This window comes from Mesocricetus auratus, unplaced genomic scaffold (genome assembly GCF_017639785.1).
Source record: "Mesocricetus auratus isolate SY011 unplaced genomic scaffold, BCM_Maur_2.0 Super-Scaffold_100676, whole genome shotgun sequence".
In the NCBI taxonomy this organism is placed as follows: domain Eukaryota; kingdom Metazoa; phylum Chordata; class Mammalia; order Rodentia; family Cricetidae; genus Mesocricetus; species Mesocricetus auratus.
The window spans coordinates 101,536,632-101,551,509 of NW_024429266.1; the positions used below are offsets into that span (position 1 = coordinate 101,536,632).

Here is a 14,878-nt window from a genome sequence, read left to right on the forward strand (position 1 = left end):
AATTTAGCTGAGTAGACCTACTGAGGAGTTTGCTAATGATGTACTTACAAATGGCACAGGCAGAAGGCTTGTGGCAGGTTCCACATAGTTAAGGGTATATTAGCAACCCTCATTCACAGGTTTTTAAAATTATATATTGTCTGCTCATCTAATGCTGAGTGTGTTGGCATGCATTACTGTTTAGCTACAGTATCTTCCATTGGTTCCATATCCTGGAACCTGAGTCCCAAGCCTACAAAACATATACATGACAGAATATTCCAGAGAAAGTATGATTCTGTTTTGATTTGAACTTAGGCTTCTCAGACTGTATCTGATGTCACATGACTAGTTTTCTCAAATGTCTGCTATCAAATGGTATACTCCTTTCTGAGGGCACAATTCCTCACTACTATTGAATTGCAACATTTTGCATCATTACTTGGAAGACTGTATTTGCTTCAAATTTTGTATTCTTTATAAATCCTTTACAACATTTTCCTATCCTATAATGATCTAACAATTCTGCTATCTTTTTCTTCTTTTGTCTTCCTTAGGGCAAACCATGAATGATGATAATCTTATTAACTGAAGTCAGTGGACAGTTCTTGGGAAACTCCACCATTCACACTATGCAAACACAGAGAAAAGCATCTGCCTAGAGAAGTGGGTAACATTTCTTGCGTCTGCAGACTCCGTGGGGAATGTCCTCACCTACTTTCACACCACTCTTAACAGGGTTCATTGACTACTTTTTCTTTACTTGGCCTCCCTATAACTGGACACCTTGTATATTCTTTTGTGTTTTCAATGGCAAAAATTCTGTTTTGAATGTAGCTAGTAACATTGATGTACCACATTTCTTTACCACTTAGCATTGTACATTTCAGCATCATCCCATGTTTCAATTGGTTTAATCACTATAGTTTAAGTAGGTTGGAAAAATCTGAGTCTCAATATTTCCTGCAAGATGTGGCCCCAAGACTAGCAGATAATACTTCACACTAAAGTAAAGTATTTATACTTTGATTTTCTGTCACTCTAGATAGGGCTTGGCCTAAAGGCCTACTTGCAGAATGTGCAATTTTCCAGTATTAAAATAGAATCTGTGATGGATTTCATCCAATGTAGATCTTAAATATACTCAGGTTTGCACTTCTAGTGCCAATTAATAGGCATTCAAAACTTTTTGCTTGGTAGGGGATGCCCACTTTTCCATACTTTTTGGGGCATAAGCTTCCAGGTTGTATCCCATATTGCTCATAATGGCCAACAACATATATGGGCATAAATGACTTGAGAGACACCATTGTTGAATCGAAACATGAATAATTTTGATTGTAACAAAATACTGTAATCTGCTCATTGTCAAGGTTACAGGGCAGTTGGGAACCTAAGAAAATTAAGACATAGCAATTGGTCAGGGCTCCTGGATTCTTAGAATCATTTGTAATTGCTTCACATTACTTGCCACAAGCAACAGAAGGTTTTCCCTGGTGTTATGTTCAGATTACAAACAGACTTCACGAATAAGGATTGAGGAAAGAAATAACTAGTTAAATTATAAATAATTTTTTACAAAATGGTAATAATTATGGAAATCAATAGTAATACATTTGAAGGCCTTCCTCAATATATTCTGTGAATTAAAAGAATATTTATCAATTTCTCTAAGCTGATGAACTGTGTGGAATGACTCATGTCTGTTTATATGTTTATGGTAAGAAAGAGAAATGAGCATAGAGGCAGAAGTCTTGAATACATCCACAAATTTGATGTATTTCAGTGGAGTTTACACAGTGTCTATAGTTAATCAACTGTAACATTGTGTATCTGTTAGCCTGTCATTTGACACTAGATTATAAATGAAGTCCCAAGTTAATAGTATTTTAATATGCAGATCATATCCATATACTTGGTATAGATAGTCTCAATCAAAATTTATTAAATTGAAGCAATTTAGACTTACCCATAATAAAAGAACACACCAAATGCAGTCATTATAAATTAATGAACTCTCTTAAGGTCTTAGAAATGAATATTGACACACGTATCGTGTATTTGAAGACAAAGACATAAAATGTTTTTGGAAACTTTAAAGATGATATTTATAATCCTGGAACCTGTTTGTCACCACTGATTGATAGGTTAATTGAATAATTATTAGAATCAAATCAGGAAAATGTGAAAAATTCAAGTTGATATAAGTACAAATTTGCCTTTTATAACCAAATTTGTTGTTACAGAAAAGTAATAGTATTTATATAAAAAAGGACACAGAAATACAACATATATTTTAAAATGAAAAAACATTGATGACTATGAAGTAAAATGAGACTGAAAAAACTAAAGAAACAATAACCTAGTCCATCATAATCTGAATGTAACTGTCCAAATGGTGCAGAACAACATTCAAGATTTCCATTTAATCAATGAAACATATGAGCTAAATTTCAAGAGAAATTTTTCTCCTAGAATCTGTTTTTCCCTTTATGTGATCAATGGAATTCATATCTGGCCTTAATAATATTATGTAGCACTTAGGGACAAAGATAAGGCCTAGGATTCCTGCACTGGAAGCCAAAATAGAGAAGACTTCCATAGCCACCATGACCTTCCCCTTGGTGCTGTGGTAGACAGGAAGGAAGGTGACCCAGACACTGCAGAACACCAGCATGCTGAAAGCCAAGTACTTGGCTTCATTGAACGTATCCGGCAAATTCCTGGACAAGAAAGCCATAGTGTAGCTCCCTAGGGCCAGGAATCCCAGGTATCCTAGGACACAGTGGAAGGCAATAGTTGAGCCTTTATTGCACATTATGATGATGCATCCATGTTCAAAGTGAGCATCTGTGTCAAGAAAAGGAGGAGAGGTTGTCAGCCATATTACTGAGATAAGAATTTGGATCATGGTGCAAAGGGGAATAATTTTGTTAGAAATCTTTGATATCACTAACCACCTCATAATACCTCCCAGAGCAGTGACCCTGAAGGCCATAACTACAGTAATGGTTTTGGCCAACACGGTAGAAAGAGCTACAGTGATCAGAAGCCCAAATGTGTTCTGCTGCAGGATACAGGCAGTTGTGTGGGGACGGCCAATGAAGAGCAAGGGACAGAGGAAGCAGAAGATGAGAGTGATGAGCAGGATGTAACTGAGTGACTGGTTATTGGCTTTCACAATGGGAGTGTCTCTGTGCCTCAGAAATACCCCAAGGACCACAGCAGTGAGCAAGGAGAAGCTGAGAGACATGGAGGTGAGTGCCTTCCCCAAGGAATCTTCATAGGCTAGAAAAATTACTGTCTTCTCGAGGCAACGATTTTTCTCTGTGTTTGCATAGTGGCTTTCTGGACACTTCACACAGTGATCTATATCTGCGAGAAAAGAATGGTTATGAGTGCATCCTCAGGGTTCCCCTTAGTCCTAATTCACTTTGCAGCATCAGCTAATTATAGTGTTTACTTAAACAATTCCTTTTGTTTTATGTACAAATATAGTAGCATTTTCCAGAGAATAACACTAATCTCATATATTCCTTCTATTTTATGGTACCACAAATTAAACAGTCCTAATAATTTCACCTCTATTGTTACTACATATTTTTTGTCTTTTTGTTCCCTGAAATTATTTTGACCCAGTGTTTTTCTATTTTTCTCATACTACCCTTAAAAGGATGGTCCTCGCACTTATGTGTTCAGAGTTACTGTGACTATAGGTGCTTGATACCATACCTGATGTTTTCATTCCACTTAAATAAACTCCTTATGTGCCATGTTTTGAACATTCAATTAGTAGTCAAAACATTATTATTAAATTCATATGTTTTGCAGAAAACAAATACATTAATAAGGTTTCTAAACTCTGTGAATATTAATGATAAAGACTGTATCACATTCATTGAGGTTTGAAAGATTATATCATGTAAATAAGATTCATCATCAAATTTCGTACATGATATAACTATCATTTCCATCATTAATAATTATGCAAATACTCATTCTTATATCTGTCTTCTGAGGACAGCTTCCATAAAATATACTACTCTATTCCAAATGTGGATTCTTTAGTATTTTTTACCCCTTAAGGAAATCACATGATCTTGATTTTATTATATAACATATTGTTTGTTGTGCAAATAAAGGGATGGAGGAAAATAGAGGAAAAATTCATGAGTATTTGCTACCAAGTGTTGTGTGTGTTCAAGTCCATTGTGCAATTAAGTATACTACTCTTGTGTGGGAAGACTGATTTCCTGTAGGCATCTATGGCTAACATGGATCAAGACCATAAAGCAAGTATGGATTTCTGTATCAAGACTATGGTAGTTCAGGGGCAAACACAATAAACTGTAACCTGTGATTTACTAGCAGCTAGAAAGAAGAAGATTGTCTCTGAAGTTCACTTAGAGATGATTTCTATTTGCTTAGCGACTGCAGATGTGGAGAGTTGGGAACAATATCTTCATGACTGACAGTTACCTGTCTCATTGGAAATCTCATTCTCTGAACAAGGAGAGCAGTCAAAGCAGCAGGTAGCACTGCCTTCTATTAAGGTTTTCCTGAATCCAGGATAACAGCTCTCACTGCATACAGACTGAGGAATCTGAGAATAATGAAAATAATCTCCAATAGATAGCATTTTAAATATGAAACAATTAGTTTTCCAATTTTAATATCTAGAAATAAAGATAATTATACTTTTGCTACTAGAGTATATAATACATAGGTCCATATGTTCAATGCTTGACCCTCAGAAGATGGTGTTGGGAAATTGTGAAAATATTATGAGGTTAAGGAAAGAAGGAAAAATTTAGGTTCTTGCTAGTATGTTCTAGAAGGGCTTTATCAGACTTTGAATCCACCCTGCTTCTTGGCTCTGGCTACTAAGGAAAATAGGACTTTCCCTCATGGAGGTCATTAATCTTGCCAAAGGTTCACAATCACTGTGGAAAAATATCTTTGAGAATTAGTATGATAGATTTTCTAGATTATGATCTATTAAGATATAGGAAGGCCCTCCCTAAAATAGATGGCACCAGTTTATTGGCCATGGTCCCAGAAAGAAGGAAAAGGAAGAAAGAATATGAACAGGAGCATTCATTAGTCTCTGCCTCCTGACCATGGCCTTACAACAGTAATTGAATATTCTCTCCAAATCAGAAATGAAAAATTGGTCTATATTGCTATGCTAGGCAATATTTTTGCTGCAGCAAAACAATTAATTAAGGCCTGTATAAAATCATATCATGGAGCTCTGTCTTATCAGAGGCTTACACATAAAAGGCCAACTGACCATGGACCCAAATTTTCTAAGAAAGAAACCAAACAAGCATTCTCTCATGTGATTTGTACAATAGTTGAAAGCATAGTGTCTTCATTAGGTTTTCTATTTCTCTGATACAAATATGAGAAAAATAAATGTGGAAAGTTAAGTATTCATTCATCTTACAGTTTGCCTTCCATCATCCAGAGAAGTCAGGGCAGGACCTCAAGGCAGGAACCTTGGTGCAGGAGTTGATGAAGAGACCAAATGGCTTGTTCAGGTGAGCTGATTAGTTTCAGCAACCACCAGCCCAGTGGTATCATCACCAACAATGTTATAGACCCCCTCATCCTAACCAGTCACACAAAAGCCTTCTCACTGTCAAATATTTCTCAATTGAGATTCCATTTTCCTAACTGACTCTGGATTGCATCAAATTGACATAAAATTATCTGGGACAGCATACTGAAATTGATAACATGAAATAAATGAGCACATTTGAAAACAAATAGGTCTAATAAGAATCAGACAGAAAGTTCTTTCTATTGATTTTCATTTTGTAGATATAGATAGGTATCAAAAGAGCAATAAAGGTCATGACACTCAGAAACAGTTTTGTTATTTGTATACAGATGAAAGCATTAAAATGAGATGAAACACACCTCTGTAAATCCTGTGGCCCACTGTATCATGTGATCAGATAAAGAAAATTGTTGCCCGTGTAGAGCCTTTGGGAAAAATGTTCCTACTTTCACATTTAGTGCAAGACCTTTTGGAAAATTCCAAAAGTTTAAAATGTCATACTCTGCATCTGATTTCTTTTTCCAGTTGAGAACCACATGGTCTCCAGCAGGACTGGTCAGCTGTGTGTTCTTCAGAAACGGGTGAAGCTAAAAGAAATGCATGCATAACTCTATGATAAATCAGTCCCAGAGAAGTACAACAAAGCCAGATTTAGTGATAGCTGCCCACTGGCTTTCATCCCTGATGCTAAAAGCAATTTTTTAACATAAGTATCAATGATGGTCAGCAAATGTAAGAGTAGGCAAGTGGAAACATCATTATGTTTCTAAAATATTACTCATTTTATTGAGAAAATTTAAAATCAAGCACTCCTTAATGATGAATTTGCACTGAGACAAAACCAAACTTCTTGGAAAAGATCGACGTATCCAAGAAAAATTTTAATGCACTAGAGTTTTTCTGTATGAAACAAATGTTTCTTTGTTCTTAAATTATAGTTATTTTTGTTTATTTAAAATATTTGAATCATAATTACATTTTTAAATCATGATCCTTATTTAGAGTAATTATAAGTGATAATTTACTTAACATAGTCACATATATGAAATAATATGATTTTAGCACATACCATTTTGACAAGACAACTGTCTGTGGATATATGAAATTTTGGATTTATGAATTTTTATATTGAGCATTTATCATGTGAAGATTGTGAGGTTCTTCTAATTAAATTATAATAACTTAAAAGAGATTTTCTTCTTCACATAAACACCCCCTTCAGCAGACACAGAGCTACCTTGATTCTCTATTGGTTGCTAGGCCATAATACAGATCCAATCTCTGATGTGGATTCCTTGACAAAATATTCTAAATTATGTATTGCTAGTTTTAGTGTATTTATAAAACCCTGGAGTGTCACATTGTTGATATTACAATACTACGTAAGTTACATTACCTGCCAGGGGAAGAACACTATGTCCTTCCCTTTCCCATGGTATTGAGTTTGTACTTGATTGTGAGTCATCTCGTGGAGACTGTGGGCAACTGCATACACAGCATTGTACACATTGTAACTCTCTTCACTTATGGCCATGTCAAATATGTTTCCAGGCAAGAATGCCAAAGAGGCATTGCGCTGACAGTTATCCACAATTTTGCAATACTTCCCTGAAAATGAGCAGTTGAAGAACATTTGCCACAATAGGTGAAGATAAATGTCTTCCGGGAATTTGGAAGGGCTGGCTGCTTGAATAAAATCTGTAAAATTTACAATCTCCTCATGATGGTGTGAAAAGATTAAAGTCCCATGCAATAAATCTAAGAGGAAATATTTATCAAGAGTGGAAACATCCCATTTTGAGTTTAGAACCCAGACTTTCCACATAAGGAACCCCCTATTTACAATTGCTATTAAACTCAATAAAGAATCAGTGTCTCCATAAATGATAATCACATTTGCTGATGATCCCATAATCTGCAGCTGATTTTTCCAGGAGTTTGTCAGAAATGAGCCCCTGCTGATGTGAATCATTTCCACAAATGCCATACATATTCCCTTTTTATCCATATCTTTTCTTAGGTTGGATAGAATTTGAGTAGCTTTGTGGTCATCTGCAATAAGGAGTCCCACCCAGGTCCACTGGAAATAAAGCATCAAAGAAACTATGCCCAGTGACAGAGATGTGTCCATGTTGGCCACCTGGTACAGAGAAGGAAACCGGCCTTGTTCATTCAAGACACTATCAAATGGCCCAAATGTAAGCTGAAGGGAAAACACAATCAGAAAGAATAATAATATTGTCATAGCATTCAATTCAATCTAAAAAAACAGAAACTGTTAGGACAAAGATCTATTCCTCCTAATTTTGAAGTCAGACATCAATTCCTGAGAGATTTGTATCCATTTTTGACTATGCTAAGAAGCTCAACAGTGTTCTGCCTATTCCCTGTATTTGACACTGCAGTAATGTAGATCTATCACCACGTGTGTGCATTCTGACTCTTTCAGTGATGAGTGATTTAGATCTACTTAATTTTCTTTTCCAGCCTCTTGAAATGTCACAATTGGTGAGTTGAGTTTACACTATCTAACACCACTCTCCCTCACCTGTGGGAATTTGTAGACATTCAGCAGTGTCCCTAAGTGTTCAGATATTGTCCACGATATCCCTGTAAGTACAGCAGCTGACTTTCTCTCCTTTGCACAGGTGTAATTAGGGATGAAAGATATACGTCCTGTGAGCCAATATAAAAGATTTTCTAAAGTGAATCTTTCACCAAAGGGAACATTATGGACTTCAAATCCCAGAGATGTGTTGGGTAAAAGATGAGGATTGCTGTTGATCTCCTCAATGGCAAACAGCATGGCCAAGATACATTGGTAGTTCTTCAATTTAAGCCTGTATGTAAGGTAAAACAATACTTAGGAAGAAGACAATTATCACATATCTGAGTAAACTTAAGGTTATGGCTTTGACAGTTTGAGTGCTTGCGTGTCCCAAACTCCATGATTGGAATTAGAATTTAGTTTTATGTCATTAAGATGAGGTAAAGTTCTGAATGTGGATCTCTCAATGTCTTCAAAAGGATTTGGTTTGCCTTATAGTTGTGTGAAATTATCTCCATGAATCAGTAAGGGGTCCTTAAATCTCCTAGTGTCCTATATAACCATGAAAATCAAATGGTTTTTCATTAAACCATGAGTTTACTAAGATATTGTCTTGATCAAAGTTGATCACCCAGTTCATTCTACTTTTATGGGAAATACCTTACATTTCTATAACATCATTTTATATTTGTGAATGTGTGCATTTTATATGTATAAAATACATGGGTAAATGTGAGTGTGTGTTTATGTATGCTTCTGCAGGCTACATAAGGAACAACAATATAGTTCCACCTTTTTAATAAAGAGCCTCTTTGCTTCTTCTTCTGTGCAATCCAGGAACTGGCCCATGGGCTTGTAGTTATTTGGAGGCCTCTGCCTCTCATTTTGTGAAGTGAACGATGGGTGTACCCAAGTTCAATGCAATATCCTTACATTCTAATTTAATTTTTCATATAATAGCTTGTGTTTGAATATTTCCTCCCATCCAACCTCTCCAAGATTCTTCACACTTCTCTACTTACCTACCTTTATTATTTTTGTATCTCCATGTCATGAAAATACAGAAACAAAAAGTTATAAGTCCAAACAACTCAACAACTAGAACACACACACAAATAAGATAAATTTAAAAAATTAAAAAGTGCACAAAAATATTTTAGTTAGTTTTCTGTTGGCCTGCTACTCTGGGCATTTGGTCTGACCTGGAGTGTGGTTGAGAAAAGTGATTTTCACTTTTGCAACTGGTATCAATTTCAAATGATTTTGGGGTTAGCATGTGGGACCTTGTATTCACTTCCTCTTCTCAGTGCTTGGATTTTATCTGGTTTGCATATGTGGAGGTCTTTTATGTGCTTTTCTACCTACAAGTTCATATATGTATCAGGACTGTTGTGTTTTGGAGACACTGTTTCCTTGGAGCTTTCCACTGGTTCTTACAATATTTGGAAATAGGCTAAATATCTAGCACCTGACAATGGATAATGAAAATATGATATGTTTACTTAATGGAATATTATTAAGTTGTTAGAAATATGAAACCTTATAAATTTGCACATACATAGATATAGCTAGAAATTCTAGATGGGGTAACAGACCCAAAAAGACAAAAACTGCATAAATTCTCTTTGTATATGTTTGTTTAATTTTTAATGACTACAGAGATTAGGGAGGTAGTGTTTAATCAGCAGAGAAGATCTTCCTAGGAAGTAGAAATAGAATAGTGTCATAAAGCAATGATTAGAAAAGGAAAATGTCCCGGAGCATAAGAGGGTAGGGCAATGGTCAAAGTACTGAGAGGATCAAAAAACACTAAAGGCATTTTGAAAAGACCCATATAATCCTATTATACAATTTCTTCAGATATGTATACATATGAAAACTATTCAAGCAGAGTCACCATAGACTGGCAGAGACAATGTCTCAACTAAACATCTTATGCTATCAGGCAAAACTTGTAATACATTAATAAGTTGCATCTTGTGCTGTTGGCTAATGGCATGCCATACACACCCCTCAAAGTTACAACTATCACCAATGCTATTTGCTTCCCTCTACAATCAGATGCTAAGTACTAATATTGAAAAGAGCACTTACTTTTTCCACTGAACATGGAGGTGTCTCACTGGTGCTCAGCTAGAAGTTCTACCCTTAATGACTAGTGTTCATGTTGCTGTAGGTGATATGCATACTACCAGAGGAGGAAGGTAAAGATTAGTATCACCCAGTGACAATGTGCCTGCAATATATACTGGTGTAATTGTGGCACAAATGTTATGGGAATGACCAAACTCTATTTTTGGTTTAGTGACACAGGATCTCCCTATGTATCAGAGGCTGTCCTAGAACTTACTATGTAGACTAGACTGGTATCACACTCACAGAGATATGCCATCCTTTGTCTCCTGAATGCTAAAAATAAGCGTGTGTGCCACTATCAACTACTTTTACATTGAATGTTAAGCCTACTTCATGAGATGGAAACTACGTATGACCTTGATAACATAGTTAAAAACCTGAGGTGATGTAAGCCACGAACCCTAGTAGAAAACCTATTATTTTTCAGATAAAGGGATATTGTAATACAAATGACTCTTGGGGCTTACTACTGTACACAAAGATCAGTGCATCGCTCAAACCTAATCAGAAAAGTTTCTTCTTGCAGCAAATGGTAGTTAGCACAGAGAACCATATTTAGACAATGTGTGAAGAGAATACAGAACAATTAGCTATAAATACTCTAAATAGGATGTAATTATCAAACTGCTCCCCTGTAGGTTCATGGATCTATGTGAAGGAGGAGTCAATAGGATTGTAAGAGGTAGAATCTTGGCACAACTTCAAGGAAATTGTGTCTTCTAGATACAATAGGTTTTATACTTTTATGAACACACAGAGAGGGTAACAGTATAGAAAAAGACGTGCACAAGTTTAAGACAAATAAAAAACAACATGGAGAAGTAAAAGGGCACACAATGCCATACTGTTAACCAAGAAGATATTTGATAACGTTACCTGGTAGGAGAGGAAAGGCAAGCTTTCTTTAATTTTGTTACACTGGGACTATCACCTACACTATAGTAGTAGGTTCTCCTCTAGAGAACATGACCTATATATCATTAGGTTATCAGCTTGATATTAATGCTAGAAGCATATTTAATGTTCTGAAGAGGTCTATAGACTCAATAAGAAAATCATTGGTTACTCTCACGATTATCTATACCACTATTGCAACAGTGGACATGTCTTTCCACTGCATTCATCATTGTAGCTCACAGGATTCATAAATGAGTATTATGAATATTTATGTTTATCTTCCCTGGCCCTTGGGGTCAGTCAATGGAGAACCTAGGGAGGGAGTGAGAATGGGGGGACAAGATACACAAGACATGGAGACAAGACAGGATTCTGATCAAGTCTCATTTATTAAAAGTATCAACAGGGCTTAAGTAGAGCAGGTGGCAGAAGGGTGGGTGAGCAGAAGTTCTCCTTAGCAGGATACGTAGCAAGGAGACAAGTCTGCAGCTGGGGGAGCCTGGAATGCAGGCCTTGAAAATATGCTATACAGGAGATAAGCAGAAATGGGGAAATAGAAAATTAACTAAGTGTTAGTCTCCAAGAATGCAGTAGGAATATTAAGATGTCTTCTATCATGCTATCCTTATTTAGGGCCTTCCATAGGTCCCCCTTTTTTGTATAAAGTAAAAAGGCCATAAGCTGGGATTTCCTTGAAGGGTCTGTGCCTGTCTTAGGTTAGAGGATCTTGTGGATCAGGAGTGTGCAATAGCCCTGCCCATCATTGGAGATGACATCACATGTTGAGCATTTCTGTCTTAGGGTGCTATTGGGATGGGACACCCTCTGTCCATCCTCTGTTGCCCGTCATTGGCTAACCAGCCCATCTCACCAAGGAGGAGATGAATCAAAAGTGATCTCATAGCTACATAATTTAAGTAGTATGTGATTACGGTTCATCACAGCTGTCTCCCATTTCGGCCATGCCAAGGCAGTAATAGTGCACCTGTATAGGCTGCATCTTGATAGCATTCATTTGACTCTTAACAAAAGTTATCAGTTTATTAAAGATAAAGGGTCCTAGCAATAGGAGAATTAATAAGCCAAGCAGGGGGCCTAACAGAAGAAGAAGGTAGGGTAGAAGTCCACTCTAGGTACTCCAAACAGGTTGGTCAAACATCTCTCTCCAGTTCTTCTTCTGAAAGGGGGGCCAATAGGAGGACAGCCCCAAGTATGACATGGATCTTCATTTTTGGAAAATAGAAAGGCAACTCCTCCTGAAAGAACTTATGTTATCATCTATTTGTTTAACTAATCTTTCTGGAAACCATCTGGCAGATTTCATTTCTTTGGAGTATATGCATACTGATCCTAGTCCCCATATTAGGACTGGATCAAGTATTGTCTAGGGGGTCTTTCCATATGACTGTGGCAAAGATTTTCTGTGTATCAGAGTGCCAACACCATCATTATACAAATTTTAAAAATAGCAATGAAAAGAGCATGTGTCAGAATATTCTTTGGTATGCCTTTGGTGGAATACAAAGTTCCCCCTTTCAATTTATTAATAGTTAGCTTTAGTGTAAGGTTAGCTCTTTCTACTGTACCTTGCCCTTGAGGATTATATGGAATTCCAGTGACATGGTTAATAGCTGTTTGCAGAAGGTTTTAAAATTGTCACTGGTATATCCAGGTCCATTATTAGTCTTGATTTGCTGAGGAGTGCCCATGACAGAAAATGCAGATAGAAAATAACTGATTAAATGTTTAGTGGTTTCTCTAGTTTGATTATTTTGTAATTGAATAAATAAAAAAGTTAATTATATGAAATAAGTTCAGCATTTTCAACATGTAAAACAACTCTGCATATTGAGAGTCAGTAACTATATTAAAAGGCTTTGGAAAATCTAATAATACCAGGAGAATAACATATAATTCTATTTTTTCCCACTGAATCATAAGGGCTTTGAGGCTTTACTTATTTTTTCCTGACTTATAACACGCCTTCCCTGATTTATTTGCATCAGTATAGAATGTGGTGGCTCAAAAAATTGATGCTCCTGTACAATGTGGGAAAGGATTCAGTTGTCTTTATAAAGTGAACTCGAAGAGGCAAAGATAAAACCACTACATGTATCTATATTAACATGAATATATTTAAGATGTCCAAATTCTGTAAGATGGGTAACATCCATTTGCCAGAGAGATTTGAGCACAAGACACCAAGGATTAACTCCCAAATGGGATACAGGTAAATATTGGATGCATTCTGAAGTTTTTTACTATACGTCTAGCTTTTTCTCTGGTAATATGATATATGAGGTGTAAAATATGGGCATTAAGGTGATGTAATGAATGTCCTTTAAGTTCTGCTTCAATGCCTGTGTCCTGGACAGAATAAACAGGCAGAGCCAGAAGACAATGGGTTGTTTGGTCTGCCAAATGATTGCCTCTGGATAGGGGTCCAGGGAGACCCAAGTGAGCATGAAGGTGCCCCATAAAGAAAGAAAACTTTCTAACTCTTATGAGAGAAGTTAGTTGTCTAAATTGTCATTCTCAGAGCTATTCTTAATTTGACCTATAGTCTCTAAAAGTGGTACTGAACAGGCAACATAGGCACTGTCAGTATAAATGTTAAGTGATTGATTTGGGAAGGCAGTGAAGGCAACTATAACAGCATATAATTCTGTTAGTTGGGCAGATGAGGCCCCAGTTTGAAAACTAGTAACCTCATCATTCCTAGCATAAGTAGTTATCCCCGTAGAGTAAACAGTAAACACAGTTAGTTAATGCACCTGGTATATGATCTAGAAGAGTATTTTTTGGAAAAGTAAAATTTTGATGATTGGCAAAATCAATTAGCTTATTAGGAGGATAATGGTTGTCTATATCTCCTATGTAATTGGTCAAGGCTATGGGCTATCTTTCTGTTGTTTGCATAAGCCAATCGAACAGTTCCTTGGTATAAGATCGAATAATAAGGTTTGGCTCACAGCCAAAATAGGACTTGGCCTGCTTTTTGTCTATAAGAATAATATCTGAGACCAGTGGAAAATGGGGGCTGACTGGTAAATGGACCCAGAATATGGGAACAGTTTGCCAAAAAAAACTGCGTTTGACTAAGCTGTTTTGCAAACAATGAACCACAGGAGGCAATTGTAATCAAGAAAAGTAACTGTTTGAGATTGTATGACTTGTTTCACCAATGTTATTGTTTTGTGGCCTTCAGGTGAAAGTTGAAGAGGTGAGGTGGGATCTGAATTACCAAGGAGAATGTCATAAAGGGGTTTTAATTCATCTTTGCTAATTTTTAAATAAGGTAGTAGCCAATTAATATCTCCCAATAATTTTTGAAAATAATTAAGGGTATGAAGCCTATCTAATCTTAAAGTAATTTCTTGAGATAAAATTTTATCTTCAAACATTTGAAAGCCTAAATAAGTATGGGATTTTTGAGTTGTACTTTTTCTGGTGCTATCTGTAATCCCCTTTTTGTTAGAGTATCACATAACTCATTATAACAAAATAACACTTCCTCCCCTTTTTGTCCTGCTAAAAGAATATCATCCATATAGTGCATAATATACATCTGTGGCCATAAGTCCTTAACCATTTGGATGGCAGATTCTACGAAAGATTTGCAAAGTGTGGGACTATTAGCCATGCCTTGGGGGACAACATGCCATTGATACCAGTACATGGGTGCTTGAAATTTTAGAGAAGGAAGACTAAAAGCAAAGAATTTTTGAACATTCGGATGTATGGGTATAATA

General features: G+C 36.3%; 1 protein-coding gene across 2 annotated transcripts in view; it reads right to left on the reverse strand.

Moving 5' to 3' along the window:
• Positions 1-2,425: 2,425 nt before the first annotated feature.
• Positions 2,426-14,878, reverse strand: part of LOC101822608 (vomeronasal type-2 receptor 116-like) — a 70,864-nt gene continuing 58,411 nt past the window's right edge. Inside the window, exons 1-6 of one of the 2 annotated variants that reach the window (XM_040738285.1) lie at positions 8,585-8,617; positions 8,094-8,372; positions 6,942-7,748; positions 5,905-6,132; positions 4,459-4,582; positions 2,426-3,354 (exon numbers count right to left, since the gene is read on the reverse strand). In XM_040738285.1, coding sequence (XP_040594219.1) covers positions 2,426-3,354; positions 4,459-4,582; positions 5,905-6,132; positions 6,942-7,748; positions 8,094-8,372; positions 8,585-8,611 — 2,394 coding nt within the window. In that variant the 5' untranslated portion in view covers positions 8,612-8,617. Of the gene's footprint in view, positions 3,355-4,458; positions 4,583-5,904; positions 6,133-6,941; positions 7,749-8,093; positions 8,386-8,584; positions 8,618-14,878 lie in introns of those variants that run through there. The other variant, XM_005083360.1, reaches the window with a different exon arrangement.